General features: G+C 39.9%; 1 protein-coding gene across 1 annotated transcript in view; it reads right to left on the reverse strand.

Annotated features, from left to right (window-relative positions):
* Positions 1 to 12,166: 12,166 nt before the first annotated feature.
* LOC311017910 (A disintegrin and metalloproteinase with thrombospondin motifs 20) overlaps positions 12,167 to 15,252 on the reverse strand; it is a 77,924-nt gene continuing 74,838 nt past the window's right edge. Inside the window, exon 39 of the mRNA XM_084016560.1 lies at positions 12,167 to 15,033. Within this exon, the coding sequence (XP_083872686.1) occupies positions 14,944 to 15,033 (90 nt within the window). The 3' untranslated portion in view covers positions 12,167 to 14,943. The remainder of the gene's footprint in view (positions 15,034 to 15,252) is intronic.

The raw sequence follows: 15,252 nt of genomic DNA on the forward strand, positions 1-15,252 counted from the left end.
GTTATATCCGAACACACCGATGTTAACATACCGATAGCCATCAATACATTAAATGCTCTAAAAAGAATGTCATCTGTGAAGCCCAAGTTATGCTTCCGCGTCGACAGAACGCAAGGGGGCTTGCGGACCCCTTACGTCCTTGCGGACCCCCCTTACGTCCAACGCAAGGGCCTGACGTGTGCCTCCCAAAAATCCTAGACGCACGTCGAGGCGACGCAACACCAACGCAACACCAACGCAGCGGCATTGGCTGTGATTGGTCCGCTAACTACATCCGCTGGAGACCGCTTTCCGGTTTCCACTCATAAACAGCGCCATTTAAACTTTTAATAGGCTATTTTTATTGTTTGCACCTTGTTTTATTGTTTGCACCTACTCGCTTTTGCACAAAGAAATAAAACACCAAGTTCTGAAAAATAGTGGATGTTTAAAGCCGGAAAGTAAACAAATAGGCTATAACGAGGCTAACGATGATATACGCCAAGAGTCTCGGTCGGTCGGTCAGTCTTTACAAAAAACATAGCGCCCTTTACCGGTGTGGCATTGAATTGCATTTCGACACGTAAACCCAACGCAGAACCATCACGGTCTCCCAGCAACTGCGTGGCCATTGCGTGGCCATTGCGTGATCACTACGCGGAAGCATAACCAAGCCTTGACTGTGGCAGGTCACAGATAAAAAAAACCCGTCCAATCAAAAACGTTGGGGCAGAGAAGATGATTAGACGGCCTGCCTGTCTGTCAATGCTTACTTCCTTGCAATGTTCTGGGAGAGCGGCTTTGAACAGAGGTCAGAACGAAGGGGGGGACAATTTCGGTTCGGCAAAGCGTTCAAAGGCTCTGTGTTTTTTTTCCGAATGACCTACTCAACCTTTAACTTTATTTTTGTTAAATTGCAGCATTTGCATTTGACTGCTTGTTAATATCATTTTGCAGCCTCTGTTTATTTAGCTTATTTATCTAGTTTTGTTTCTTTTGTTAGCAACACTGTATAATTCTATTGTAGATTAATTTTGTTTTTGTTCATTACTGGCTACTGGGTTGGGTAGTTTACACTGATTTTGTTTGCTTGCAATATTAAGGGTGGGAGGGCAAACTCCAGCACACAAAAAAAGTCAACACTGTGAAAAAAAAGTGTGTTCGCTACCCCAGGAATTTACTATTTTGTGTTGTCTTCCAAAAGCGGAGAACCATGGTGGCGACTTTGGTGTCTACAGTTAGTGGTGTCTTTGTCTTGTTTGCTGTGTGTGTGTGTGTGTGTGTGTGTGTGTGTGTGTGTGTGTGTGTGTGTGTGTGTGTGTGTGTACCCCTGGTTGGCTTTCTTGCTGCTGTGTGTGTGAGATTGGGATGACCATCTTTCAAAGCCCTCATCCTCTGAGCCACCACTGCACTAGTGGGCCTCAGCTCAGAAATACCCCCTGCCCCTTTTTCTGAGTGTTCTTATGATATTATGTTTGAATGTCTTTTAACATTTTTTCTATGAATAAAAAGTTTAATTGTTTATCCAGAACCATGTCTCTCGCCCATTAGTAGACGAACCATTATTATCTGTTTGGAGAAACTAGAATTGCTTGGTTGAAATTCCCAAGGTGGCGTTGGTCGCAGTTCAACAGTTTAACAAGTCTGTGTACGCACATGAACAGAAATATGCATATGCATTATCTGGGTCAGATTTGTGAAGCTGTGTGTACCCCTGGGTCTGTTTACAAATCTCAATAAAAATGCAACCGCGTGCCCCATTTCTCACAGTTATCCATAGATGGACGTGGATGCATCTGGCTCCATGTACTGTATATCTGATAGCTTGTCTCCAAATTGGGTGCTGCTACAAATTCCAGGTGAAGCTCCGATTCAGAGGGATACGTCCAAACCAAGATTCCAGGAGAATCAGCTGTAGACAAAAGAAATGGGTAAACTCCCCTCTGCGAATGTTGTAAAGCAGGCCTATCATTTCCACTACAAACAGAGCTCTGTAATAAAAATGCTTCTATCAGTCAAATTACCCATCCATGGTCTTTCACTGATATAAATCAGATGGAAGAAAAATTCCACCTCCTGCTTTAATAAGCATCTTGTGTGCACAGACTCAACATTCACACAAAGATCAAACATTTCTGTAATGTTCTTGGAGATATAGAGCCAATACAACATCACAACGTGGCACAAAAAAAAGAAGAAACTATTTTTTTACACCCCACTGTGATGTTCATTTTGCACAATAAGACTTTTTTGCTTGACATGTGGGGCAAAAGCATTTAAGATGAGCCCCCCAGATAGCTATAATACCTTTTGAGGAACACCCAGAAGAGATAATTTGGATAGTTTGAAGCCTTTGTCTTGGTCTACGGGCCTATGTCCTCTCAGAGAAAAGGATCCCTTAAGCCTTATTGTGAGTGAGGATCCATGCAGGGATAACGCATGTCAGTGACGGGCTGTGCAACAATAGCTGAAGATGAGAGAAGTGTCAAGGTGCGACGGAGGACTAACAACACAAGCTTTTGCTTTGGCTATGCCATGCCTATCTAGCAGCGCATCAACACAACACTCCAATGGCCTCTCTGTGTGGCCTTGGTTTCTTGTCTTTATACTGCAAAATCGCCTTGAAAAGTACTTTATCGCCATGAGAGATAAGAACTTTGGAAAACATGTGCGTGTTTTCATGTTTTTTATTGCTGCCATGGAGATAAACGAGTTGAGTGACTTACTCGGAAAAAAGGTAAATACACAAATTAAAGTGGATCGAGGCAAATCAACTACTCTAAATAAGTAGCATATCTTTTGTATTTAGTCCTAAATGCAGCAATAATAGGTACAAAGTGTGAGCCATTTATAACAAGCCACATTTAAAGGTGCAAGATACGAGATTGGGAGCCTTTCTATCGCCTCTCAACGTCTCTCAACATGGTAATGCCTGAAGTGGTGCCTCGTAGCTAATGGCGCTAACAGCACTAACATTGCAAACTATGGCAAAAGTGCTGACAGAGCTAACAGTGTTTACCTGAGGGGAAACACCGAAGGGGGGGGCTACACTTCCACAATGATGCTGTTGGGTTGGATATGAGAGCAATGCAGGATGGGCCAGCTATAGCACAGCAAGGAGAAGCCTCAATAACAACACACACAGAGGGAGGGTGATTTCATTCTCTGCTCGAGTAGACATTACATAGTCTAGTTTCTCTATCACACACATACACACACACACACACACACACACACACACACACACACACACACACACACACACACATTACAAATTAAGCATGCAAGGGTTGGTACAAAGCATTTAATTAGAATACATCTAATCATGTGTCTAACAAGTCTTCTGAGCCAATTCATCTGAGTCAAATCTTGTCCTTATGGCAACTGACAGACAGTCTGGTCAAAGTGGCCACTGGTGCCAATAAATGTGTCCCAAGCAGCTGGGTGGTGTGGCTACGTTGTTGAGCAGTGCTACCATATGGAGTGTGAACAAGTCTTCTGCCATCATGCAAAAAGCTCATGAATATTTCTTACAGGACACATTATATTTCATTCAACATTGAATGTGCATGTTCAAAATGAGAACAAAAGAAGAAGCATGAAGCTTGAATTTGAGGTTACTTTGTTCTGCTTCTGTTGATCTATCCCACTAACTGAAGAACATTAACACCATGCAGTCCTCACACAACAGCCATTCACATACAACATTCTAGCAAGGCTTCACATTGACAACTGCCCACTTTGTCAGCGAAATGATGCTGTGCTTCAGGGATGATGTACAGTATGTTTGTAGGCCAGTCTTGGAAATTTGCATCACACTGGTTCCCTCGACTAAATGCCAAATGGGATTTTTCTATTGGACTTTGGTGTATTGCAGATCTGTAACTAACAAATGTTTATGATACTTCAAGATAATCTTAATAAATAAACACCACTTTAATTGTTAATTGGTTATTGTTATGCTATAAATGAATAACACCACTGCCGCATGAGCGCGGCATACACGAGTACCACTACATTTTGTAGCCTCATTATTTAGCCATTTGCGTTTTATAAGACACGTAAATGCTTAAAAATTCACGAGAGGTTATATATGGGCATATTTTAAAGTTAAAATCACTCAAGTTTGTGTTAACCACAGGCCTTAGTTCATCATGCTATGATGATGCTTACTAAATAAATACACTTGGACAAGCAACAGAGAGGTTGATTGCTTTATAACTCTTTTAAATAGGCCTATTATAATAAAAATGTTAATGTTTTACTTTTACAAGAGAAGTCATTTTGGGGATGAGGAAATGTTAACGCTCTCTTGAGTAATGGAGATTGGCTGGATTAAATGGATTTATCGTCTATAAACAAAAATCGAACAAACTTCTAACCTAGTGTTGTGTTATTGGCCTAGTAACACTGTGTTGCTACTGTAAGTTAGGCGGGCATGCTACTGTAACGCTCGCCACTAGAGCAGATTCACGCACAGTTTAATTCATTACTGCTTCATCATGTAAAAACATGAAGATGTGTCAAACGCAGATAATGAAAAATAAAAATCTGTCTTCATATTTAATATAAAGAGTAAAGGGGCTTCTCCGTTCATCCTTCAGTAAAGTTCAGAATCCGTTCCTCCCCTCACATCTCAATGCTCTGCAGGCACGGAGTGGATAAAGATGTACTTGAAAATAAGAACTTTCTATTATAAGTATAATCTGTTATAAAATTAGAACATCTTCAGATACCAACGGCTGGAGAGCTTTGTAAGGGACTATAGTGTGATAAAAGCTTCTCATTGGCTATTGTGCAGGCCTATTGAAGTGGTTTTGTCTGTGTTTGAGTAGCACTACCACGAGACAGACCGGATGGAGTGGCACACTAATAGACTTGCATATTTGAGCATGTTTGAAGCACACACACAATTAACACACACACACACACACACACACACACACACACACACACACACACACACACACACACACACACACACACACACACATACAGCCCAGACAGGAAGCTGCTCAACACAAGACAGCAGCACTTATTAATTAGGGCAGGTAGACAGAGGGGTGGAGATGTTTTTTTTTTTGGTTGGGGGGGGGGGGGCATTGTTGGGGTTTTGAGGGCCTTTTGAAGGATGAATAATAGCTGGACAATAGTGGCCTCTCTTGTGGGTTAAATATGATCACACCCCCATAAAGAGAAAGAATGATTGATAATCACAACAGAAGTTATTTTCATTGAGTGTTGAAGGGTGTAGGAATTTCCCATTTTTCTCTTGTCCCAGAGATCGTATCTCCCTTTGACAGAGGAGGGTTAGTCTACATGTCTCTTGGGTACAAGAAACTAGAACCTATTATTTAGTCAAGCGCAGTGAAAAAGTGGCTTCTTAAAGCAGAGAAGTGATTGATGGGAGTTAACCCCGTCAAATTCAGGGTTATGGATCAGTGCAAAATGAGACATAAATCACTTCCAAATGGTCTGTTGGACCAGGCTGATCACTCTTAATGTAAAATTGTATACATTTGCTTATTTTATTGTTGCTGAGGACAACAGTGCACTCCTTTTTAGTTCACTGTTTCCAACACAAATTCCAGGAGGAAAAGATCTTTCATTCAGACAGTAATGTCAACAACCAAAGAATCCACCTCAATTCATTACATGTGGCAGGTTTAATCCTTGAGTTTTGTTGACGTTGGCTTGTTTCTCATTGATTGGCTCACAAACATGTACTAACAATAAGAATTGCAAAATCTTTCAAATTTCCATCAACAACTTTTTTTTCTTCAAACCCTAATTTGTAGAAATAGATTGACATTGTAACTCTTTCCTGGACATGACGATTTGAAAGAGGTAATAGTGATAGAGAAATACACACAGTACTGTTATTCCATGTATTCATAGGTTGATACGTCATATGGGCTATTCATGAAGAATATGTATTATTTTTGTTTGCCAAAAAATTATTCTCAGACAAAGAAATATACATCCAGGACCTTGACAAGAAATCCCTCATGACTGCTCACGTCTTTTACACAAGCTCTGCAAACTTTTAATTGGATGCAGCGTGTCACTTCTTAGTCACACACTCCAAAATGCTGAAGCCGTAGGATTTTGTGGAGGATTTCTGTTACGTACGCTCAATTGCCTGTGTCATCACATGACAGGGCACGTGTGATTAAATGGATTGTACTGTATACCTCACAGGCCTCTCGTTAGTGTGAAATGCAGGCGAACAAAGGCGACATTCTGTTCAGAGGGTTAATATTCCTCGGTGACGTGATCCACAACAGTGTGTTAAAAATATGCAGAAAGCTCATTTGATTGGAGGGTTAAGCTGTTAAAATAAATAATTAGCCCTCCCTCCCTCTTGTTATCCGGTGTCTTGCCTGCTACTTTCACACACAACAGACTTGCCACATTGTGTCTGGCCTTTGCCTCATTTGCCCTAACTACACTGACATAGGGCAACGTTTTCCAGGCCTCTTAACAGCATAAAGTTTTACAATGGGAAAGTCTTTTCTGTAACAAAACAACTGCCACTGGTCATAATGCATGTATTTCCTAAATGACTGTCAGCAGGCTTTTATGGACTTTTTTTTGGTTCACTTTCACAACTACAGCTTTGTTTGTGAAACAAAGAGTATTTTAACCTCAATAATGGCTACAAAATATAAGATAGCGTGCCTCCTGTGCAATCCTGCACATGGTGTCGTAACAAAAGATGCCTGAGCAGATACGAACATTCTTCAGTGAGTGTCTTCTGTTCACTGCGAGGCTTAATGTGTGATTCACGCCAGAGTCTCGCATTCATGGATCAAACAACACAAGTCCATATTCTACCACACCACATGTGCATATGGGGTATTGGCACATACACGCGGACCCCAGGGATCCAACACCACCACCCCCCACCACCCATCCCCTTCATACCTCCTCCAGTTGGACCATGTCTGTCTCTGACAGTATACCGCCCAGCCATGTGTGGTGAATAGGTGGTCAGCTTTGGACCAAGGCTGCAGTCAGCCACGCATCCCATGCAGCTGTTACAAAATGGACACTACACAAGTAATACAATACCTAAAAATGACCTCATTCAGTCTCCGCCAGTTAAAGTCAAAGCTGACACGATTTCCTTCAAAAGCGCTGGCAGCCAGGCTGACTGCACAGTTATGTTCATGAGGCAAAGTGCCAACGGCTGCTACCCCCAAACTACTGATAGCCCATTTGGCAGGGGAGATAACTGTGTAATCGTGTGTGGTTTCCAAGGATCTTGAAGCAGACATGTTGCATCAAAAGATGAAATTGATACCGTTCAAGGCCAAATGTTCCGCTATAGGTTGGATGGATGCGTGTTGGTAAGCGAGTGAGGCTGCGTGTATGTGTGAGGTAAACAGGGATTTTAGTTCATCTAAACAACCTGAGAACAGTTGAACTAGGAAATAGTTGATTCTGCTCACTGCTGTTTGTACAGGCGTACAGCTTTGTAGGGAAAATAAAGAGCTTGGAATATAGAACATATCAAAAACTGGGGCCAGAAGATTTTTCCAACAAATATTACATTTTTTCCAACAAATATTACATATATATACTACCTATATACTGTATATATGCAGACCAATGAACACCTTGCAATATTCACTGACATACAGTAGGACCTCACAATTACCACAAAGGCAGTAATGTGACACATGGTGAACAGAATAAAATATATATATTTAAAAATAATAACTAAATAATTATAAATAATAATAATAAAAAAAAACTTAAACACGATAATTAAATGTTGTTCGTCTTCGGTCACAGTTGATGATGCACGAGCCACTATACTGTAAAATACCATGGAAGTAAGGCAGCCATGGCAGTGGTAGTGCGATGCTTTGCCGCCATCTACTGGTAGGAAAAAATAATGCATTACAGAAAAATCAGTTCAGTGCCACAGTACATTCTACAGCGTTGAGTTGAACACCAGATTAAGTAGTTAAGATAAATTGTAAAGATACATTCTTTAAAGGCATTTCAACAAGAAGACTGTGATTATGTCTCGCCATTTTCAAAAATAGAAACTCAAAAAGCATTAGCCTTCCTCATGAAAATCACTGTTATTATTTACGAGGTAAATTCACTCTTTTTTTTTCACAGAAGGCATTGTGACACTACACATTAAGAAAAGGACAGATTTAAAATAATTGGTAATTTTTTTTTTACCCGCGTTGTTGTCTGGGTCCTGGTATTTAGCATGCTGCACAATGTTTGGGCTCAAATGGAGCTATCGTTAATGTTATTTTTAACACCTGTGCTTTACTACCACAGTTTAATAACACACAATAATACACACATTTTCCTCAGTAAAGCTATAAGAGTGAAATATGGCAAATACAATAGTTAACAGAGGAAAGGGTTGGCTGCTATTTTTCTTTCAGTCGTCACTATTCATTGCAGTAGTGTTCTGTGCATGGAGAAAACAACCGCTGGAGAGTGCTAATCCTAAACATTTTAACTTCAGGATGGAAATAACCAACTTAATTAAATGAAATAATTCAACCTGAAATTGGAAATGTATCTTGCCATTTCTTAGCCAGACGGCTGTATCTGTACGATGTTATTTAAAAAGTAAAAATGGAACAATGTAAGTTTATTCAGTTACAGCTGAGATCACAATGTACCTACACATACACATATGAGCATTTCAAATGTAAAATATAATTTACTGCAGAACTAGATCTCCTCCTGCATTGTAACAGTAACTGTAAGTCCCTGCTGATGCGAACTTGTTTGCAGTATCCCCTTGGGCCGTTCCATAAAGCGAGTTTACCAAATAAGTCAGGCTCCGAAAGTCCGAATAGACAGATTCATTTTCAGTTGATTTGGTTCCATAAAGTAAATTCAACATAGTTCAAGCTCAGCTACTATGGCAACTAGCTGGGAAACTAAACTGGTTCAGGGCAGGCTAACTGTCAGCCTAAGCCTGAGTTGTTGCTGTTGAGTTTCTAACACTCACCTGAAGGGAATGTACCATCAACTTTCTTGGGTGCCGCCATATTATTTGACTTTATCAGTAAAAAAAAAAAGTCAATAGAAATAAATAAATACATGACACAATGTTAAGTAATAAGGACATGCAAACATGTTTAATTAACTGATATATGATATCAGATGTTAAGGGAAATTTGAATTGACTTTGATGGAATCGCTTTAGCTCCAAACTTGTTTGTTAGTTCATTCATGTCGGGGTTTGGACTTTAAGCCAACTTTTTTTTCCTCGCACTGGCATGCAGGCACGTGTTCGTGGGCAGGGGCTCAAATTCATAAAAATAAAAAAAACAAAACAGATTTTTTCTTCTGCAGAAGACATGGGAGTCAACACTGATGTTGACTAACCCACAGGAATGATGGCAGGGAAACTCCTGTGTAGCTGATGCAGGAGAGCGGCGGGCACGGGGACAGGCAGACAAAAAAACAGGAAATGCAGAGGCCGACTCATAGTCAGGGACAGAAGGCTGAAGCGTTTACCAGGACAGAGACAATGCAGCATGATTATAGCAGCGTCGTAACCAGGAAATCAAACCTGTGTGCCTGGCTGAACAGTGTCGGCTGATGAGGGGAAAGATTTATCGATTGATTAGCTGATGATCCCCAAGTTCCAGGCAGGGCATCTAAAATAATAATTAGATAAAAACATCACACACACAAACACACACACAAACACACGCACACACAAACACACACACACACACACACACACACACACACACACACACACACACACACAAACACACGCACACACAAACACACACACACACACACACACACACACACACACACACACACACACACACACACACACACACACACACAGAATGTGGTCAGGATGGACCCCTTTCAACAGATCATAATCCTATGAAACACTAATAAAACTTACAAATGAAACAATCAATTGTGTTATTTATATGATCTAACTGACAATGTATCCCAAAAATCAAATACATAAATACATTATTTGATTTAGATCAACTGAAACATTTGACCAACATGAATAATTAAAAAAGACTAAATATGTTAATGATGCAACTTTTCACACTAACATATAACAACATAACATATTACATGGATTACTAACACACACCCATCCATGTGTTGGGCAGGAAATGTAAAAACTTATTTGACACAATAGGGGTCACTGTTCACTCAGTTTAACAAAATACATGTTTCATTGGTAGTTGGATACCTTTTTGAACATTAATCACCAGGAACATCACTTTCATGTAACTTCGTGAAGTGTTAACCAGTTAGTGTTATTCATCTGTATTTTAATTGTCATTCTGCTGCAGTAGTTAAATAATGTATACCTCTGTACCATACTTATTTTAATGTCAGATATTATATTGCATTGTAACAACAGTAAATCTTCTGCGATACAGTTAAGTCAAATTTTGGTAAGAAAAAAAAACACATTAAACTCAAGCATTTCACAAATTACAGTACAAACATGATTTGTCTGAAAGAGTGGGTGCGTTGCTTCAGTGAATCAGTGCAAACCAGGTGAATCGTGGTTTGTGGAGAGGTGCTCTTTAGTGCAGATCGCAGCTGCAGATTGGACTGGAATGTCTGTGCCGTTACCACAAAGCATGCGCTTCATGGTAAACATCAATCATTAAGTGTCTTTTATGAGGATTCTCTGTGCAGTTTTGTGTTTTTCAGCTCAGTCGTTAAAGATTCCTGGTGAATGCTGACAGCAAATGGGCCAGCTTTTTTGTCCATAGCCTGGAGAGTCTGAAAGGACGTAAGCACAGCTTGGTTTCACTGGAAAGCTGCTTTTGGGGGAAGTTGTTGTCGTGCTTCAGGACTCTTCCAAATCCTTAGATTAGATTTTAGGAACCAAGGCAGACTTCTGGCAAGAAATCAAAGCAGTTCTTGAAGGACCAAAGTATCTGTTTTCATTTAATGTACAAAGCTATCTCAGTGCAACGAGCCCTGGAAAAAGTGGCTAAAAACATAAACAGTTGGATTTTTGCTGAAGTACCTGCACATTTACTACAGAGTCACTTTGGTGACATAATTCCTCGAAAATGGTACTTTCCCCTTGATTTGACATAACAACTCGATGAGTCATCGGGACAATTGACAGCTTCAGCTGATCCAGAACACAAAGATACGTGCACTCGGTGAGAGATGGATTCCAAGGCATTTGCTATGTTTATGTGTCTCTTAAGTGGAGCTGAACTCATGTTGTGGAAACACAACCTGTACCACTAAGTGAATCCACATGGAGCCGCAACCTGGCGAGCACAAGCACCCAGCCAGTGCCGAACTGATGCCCTTCTTTATTAACCAACTTGACTCGAACAGGCTTTTCAGTGAAGTACATGACATGTTATATTGAGTTAAAACTTTTGAGATAAACAGTATTTCTTCACTCAGAGATTCTGTATTAAGTAAATGAGGGAGTAGAGGTATTTATGACTGAACATCTACAGTACTGCCAATGGTTCTTTAAAGGTGTACTTAAACAAAGTGATGAGAGCTGGCATGCAAAGATATCAACCTTATGGTGGCACAAGAGTAAAAGTCGAGGGATCAGCAAAAGTCGATATGATTAATCTTGTGGCAGGGGCGGCCCGATATATAATAGATGTGATAAAAGGGCTGCTACTTAATGAAACTCAGCTTATGTTATATCTGTGTGGAGCCCTGAATGTATGTAATCAATTATGGGCTTTGAATCCCAAATATAGGGCAGCTAAACCCAGTGCTATATCTGTTCGCTAGTGCAGGCCCTGCAAATCAGGATGCAGGCTATACATCTGAACAAATTTAGGGATTGCCATTCTCCAGCTGGCCATCCCCAAAATGCACCAGAATCCAGGAAATCACATCTACCAAATTCTGAGTTTTCTGGGGGAGGACCCTCTGACCCTCCTCTCCCATTTGCACTGTAGTAATACCATTTATAATGTAACATTATAGTGTGACATTTGTGTCAATAATCATCAAGCACAGGTGATTCCACGGTGGTGCAATCACCTGGCTTAGGCCCCCCAAAAGGCTTGGGCCAGCCCTGTCCTCTGGGGACCATGCATGTTAATAGAGTCTAGAATAGAATATTTTACAGTTTCTGAGGTATTTCGGTGTTGAACCCACTGACAGATCAAAATCGACACTAGCATGGCTAAAAAAACATATGAGTCGGCTGTAAAGCATTTTTTATTATTACTCCTTTTTAACAGCGTTAGTATAGTAGCAAGACATAGTATAGGCACGATTAGTAAGCATAGCACCAGAATCAATCATTCATTTCTTTTGTACAGGCTACATACATACTGTAGGTACATATGATTCTTAAAAACACATCTTTGGATAAAGCATGGCAAACAAGCACACTGTTTCTCTATTCCGTACCAATGCCCATTCAATATTTAGCACACTGTTTACAATTCAAGTATGAATATTAAAAATACACATATATCATAAGTTACAAATCTTAACGGTTATTACAAAAAATAATAGGATTACATTTCTACAAAATGTATGGCACACAGTGCATCAAGTATTCTTTAAATTTCTGATACAGACCTCATAGAACAATTGCCCATCATAAAATGAATGACGGCCAAAGGTTTTCTAGCTGCTCATTGACTTTTTTATTATTTATTATCTATTTTTCAGCCATTCTTTAAATCAAAAGAAGCTGCATTGTCTGAGGCGAGAAAAATCTGCATCTATTTTCTAACTTTGGTTAAAGCTCAACATCAAAGTACCAGCTTGTTAGGTTGCTTGAACACAGTTGTGGTGACGGTCATGGTGAAAGTAATTCATGATGAGTTAAGTACTACTCATGGGCAGATTTCCTCATGCAGTGGTTTATCGGATATATCTGATATATCTGGCAAACTTGTGGCTCGATTTTCAGCTACATTAACAAGAGGACCGTTACATGCATTATAGGCGAATCCTATGCGATCTGCTAAAGAGGCAAAAGCCAGTGTTTTCCTTCTCTAGATCAGAGGTAATTCCAGTAGTTCCAAAGCACCATTCAAAATATCCTCATTTAAGGTTAGTGGTTATACACTACACATAGTAGTAGGCTAATACCTTTTTTTTTTTAGCAAAGCAGACAAAAAAACATCAGACATTGGCTACTCAGGCGGTAGTAGCCATTGTACCTTAAAACATAGCACATATCTGCAGTCATTACAGAATAAATACGGTCAAACATAAATATATTACAACACATATCTCGGTAGAGTATGGATGTTTGTGAGAGGTAGGGGTTGCAGGTACCTACAGTAGGCCCAATGAAGGGTGTGGGCTGAGACATCACACCTGATACTGTGTCACGGTGTAATTAAAGAAACACACACACACACACAAAAATAAAAAATAACAGAATCCTTTTGATTTAAAAAAAAAAGCCACAGAAAACTTAAGGAAATATTGAAAGATTTCAGCGATTTCCTCACAGCACTAGTGTTTATTCTGTCTCTATTTGACAGTCCATAGAGGACTGTGTCTGCAGTTGTAGTTTTGTGAAATACCTGACAACTATATGACAGCAGACTACTTTAGAAAAACACAACAATGAAAACAAAAAATCACATAGTTATTCTAAAGGCTCCTCACTTTCTCCTAAAATTTAACCTCTGATATAAGGCAGGTCATATCAGTAGTGGTTGCTAGCTTACTCCATTTTTTAATGTTTTGAACCTCCAGGAATAGTTTAGTTAGAATATTTAGACATTTTGGGATATACACATGTTCACTTTGTTGCTGAGAGTAAAATGAGAAGATTGATCACTCCCATGTCGGTACAATACATGTGAAGTTAGCATGAAGACAGGAGTCCAAGATATTCGACTAAAAGAGCAGTCGTTGTTTCCCTAGCAACCTCATTAGTGATGTCAAGACTCCAGGAAGTTACTTGGCACATTACTTGGCACTTTTTTGTGTGGACTGAACAAATCAGATAGAACTTGTTAATTAATTAGCATTAGAGCTGCTAGTACCCAGATTTTGTGAGACAGAGCAGCTAGCTGTTTCCAGTCTTTGTGCTAAGCTAAGCTAACCAGCTGCTTGTGATTGCTTTACATCTACTGTCAACGTGTGATCGCTATCCATCTTCTAGTCTGACACTTGACCAAAAAGTAGAAATGAGTAAATGCCAAAATGTCAAACTATTCCTTTTAACTCATGTGAGGCCAAGTTGATCTCCAGTGTAGCTCATTTAGTAGTTTAAAAAAAGAGTGTTTTTGTATTACTTCTCTGACACTGTAAAAGAATAATACATCCATCCCTCACATGCTAATTTGACTTTAATGTCCGACTGTAGCACTTCTTTGTCACCAGCGGCTTACAATGATAATTAAATGTATACAATATATTAAATTGTATACCGTCTCATTGATTGCAGTAGTAGTAGTACCTAAATGCTAACAGTGTAGCTGTAAAAAACAAACAAATATAAACTCTGGAAGGTAGAATATAACAAGATTAGTTCCAGGTACTGAGAATATGCTTCACTTCACAGGATAAACGTGAGAAAAAGTGTTTTTTTAGAGGTGAGAATTTCTTTCTTGAAGTATTAGGTTTTTTGACTGTTTGTGTCATTTCCCAGTGTTTTGTATCCCTTTGTACGATGCTGAAATAAATGTGTTACAGTGTCAGACAAAAAAAGCATTTTGGGTTCCAAACCGCAGATGTGATTGATAGCCAATGCAATACTGTTGGCATGCAGATATAGCTGGCTCTTCTTCAGAGTCAGCAGTTTGGAAGAAGGACCTGCCAGTAGCCTTGCAGTACTGCACAGTACCACAGTACTTTAGCTGCCATTTGTGAACTGGGGAAGTTACTGTCGGATGATTACTGTTAAATACTACTCCATCACACTCACAGATGAGGTTGACAAATCACTATTATTGCATGTTTCTGGGCTGGTCTTCAGAATGGATTAAGGGTTTGGTCTCTGCATGGCCCTCATTGGACTTGAAGGAGTAGGCCGTTGTGAGCCTGGGGAATGCACTTCCCACAGAAACCACCACAGCGGCCGTAGATTCTTGTCCCGTCCTACGGACGAACACAAATGAGAAAGGAAAGAGTGGGCAAAGGGCAGCTTTTTACGCGGAAAATAAACGCTTCATAAATGTCATGGGGATTCCTCTTTGGTGAATCAGACAGAAATACAACATGGAAATTCAGATGACATTTCAGAACAACAAGTCTCATTCCGATGCTTCAAGAACCCAAAATGAAGCATAATGACATGCCAGTGAACTGACAACTATG

The sequence above is a fragment of the Eutrigla gurnardus genome (assembly GCF_963514095.1).
Source record: "Eutrigla gurnardus genome assembly, chromosome: 9".
Taxonomy (NCBI): Eukaryota; Metazoa; Chordata; class Actinopteri; order Perciformes; family Triglidae; genus Eutrigla; species Eutrigla gurnardus.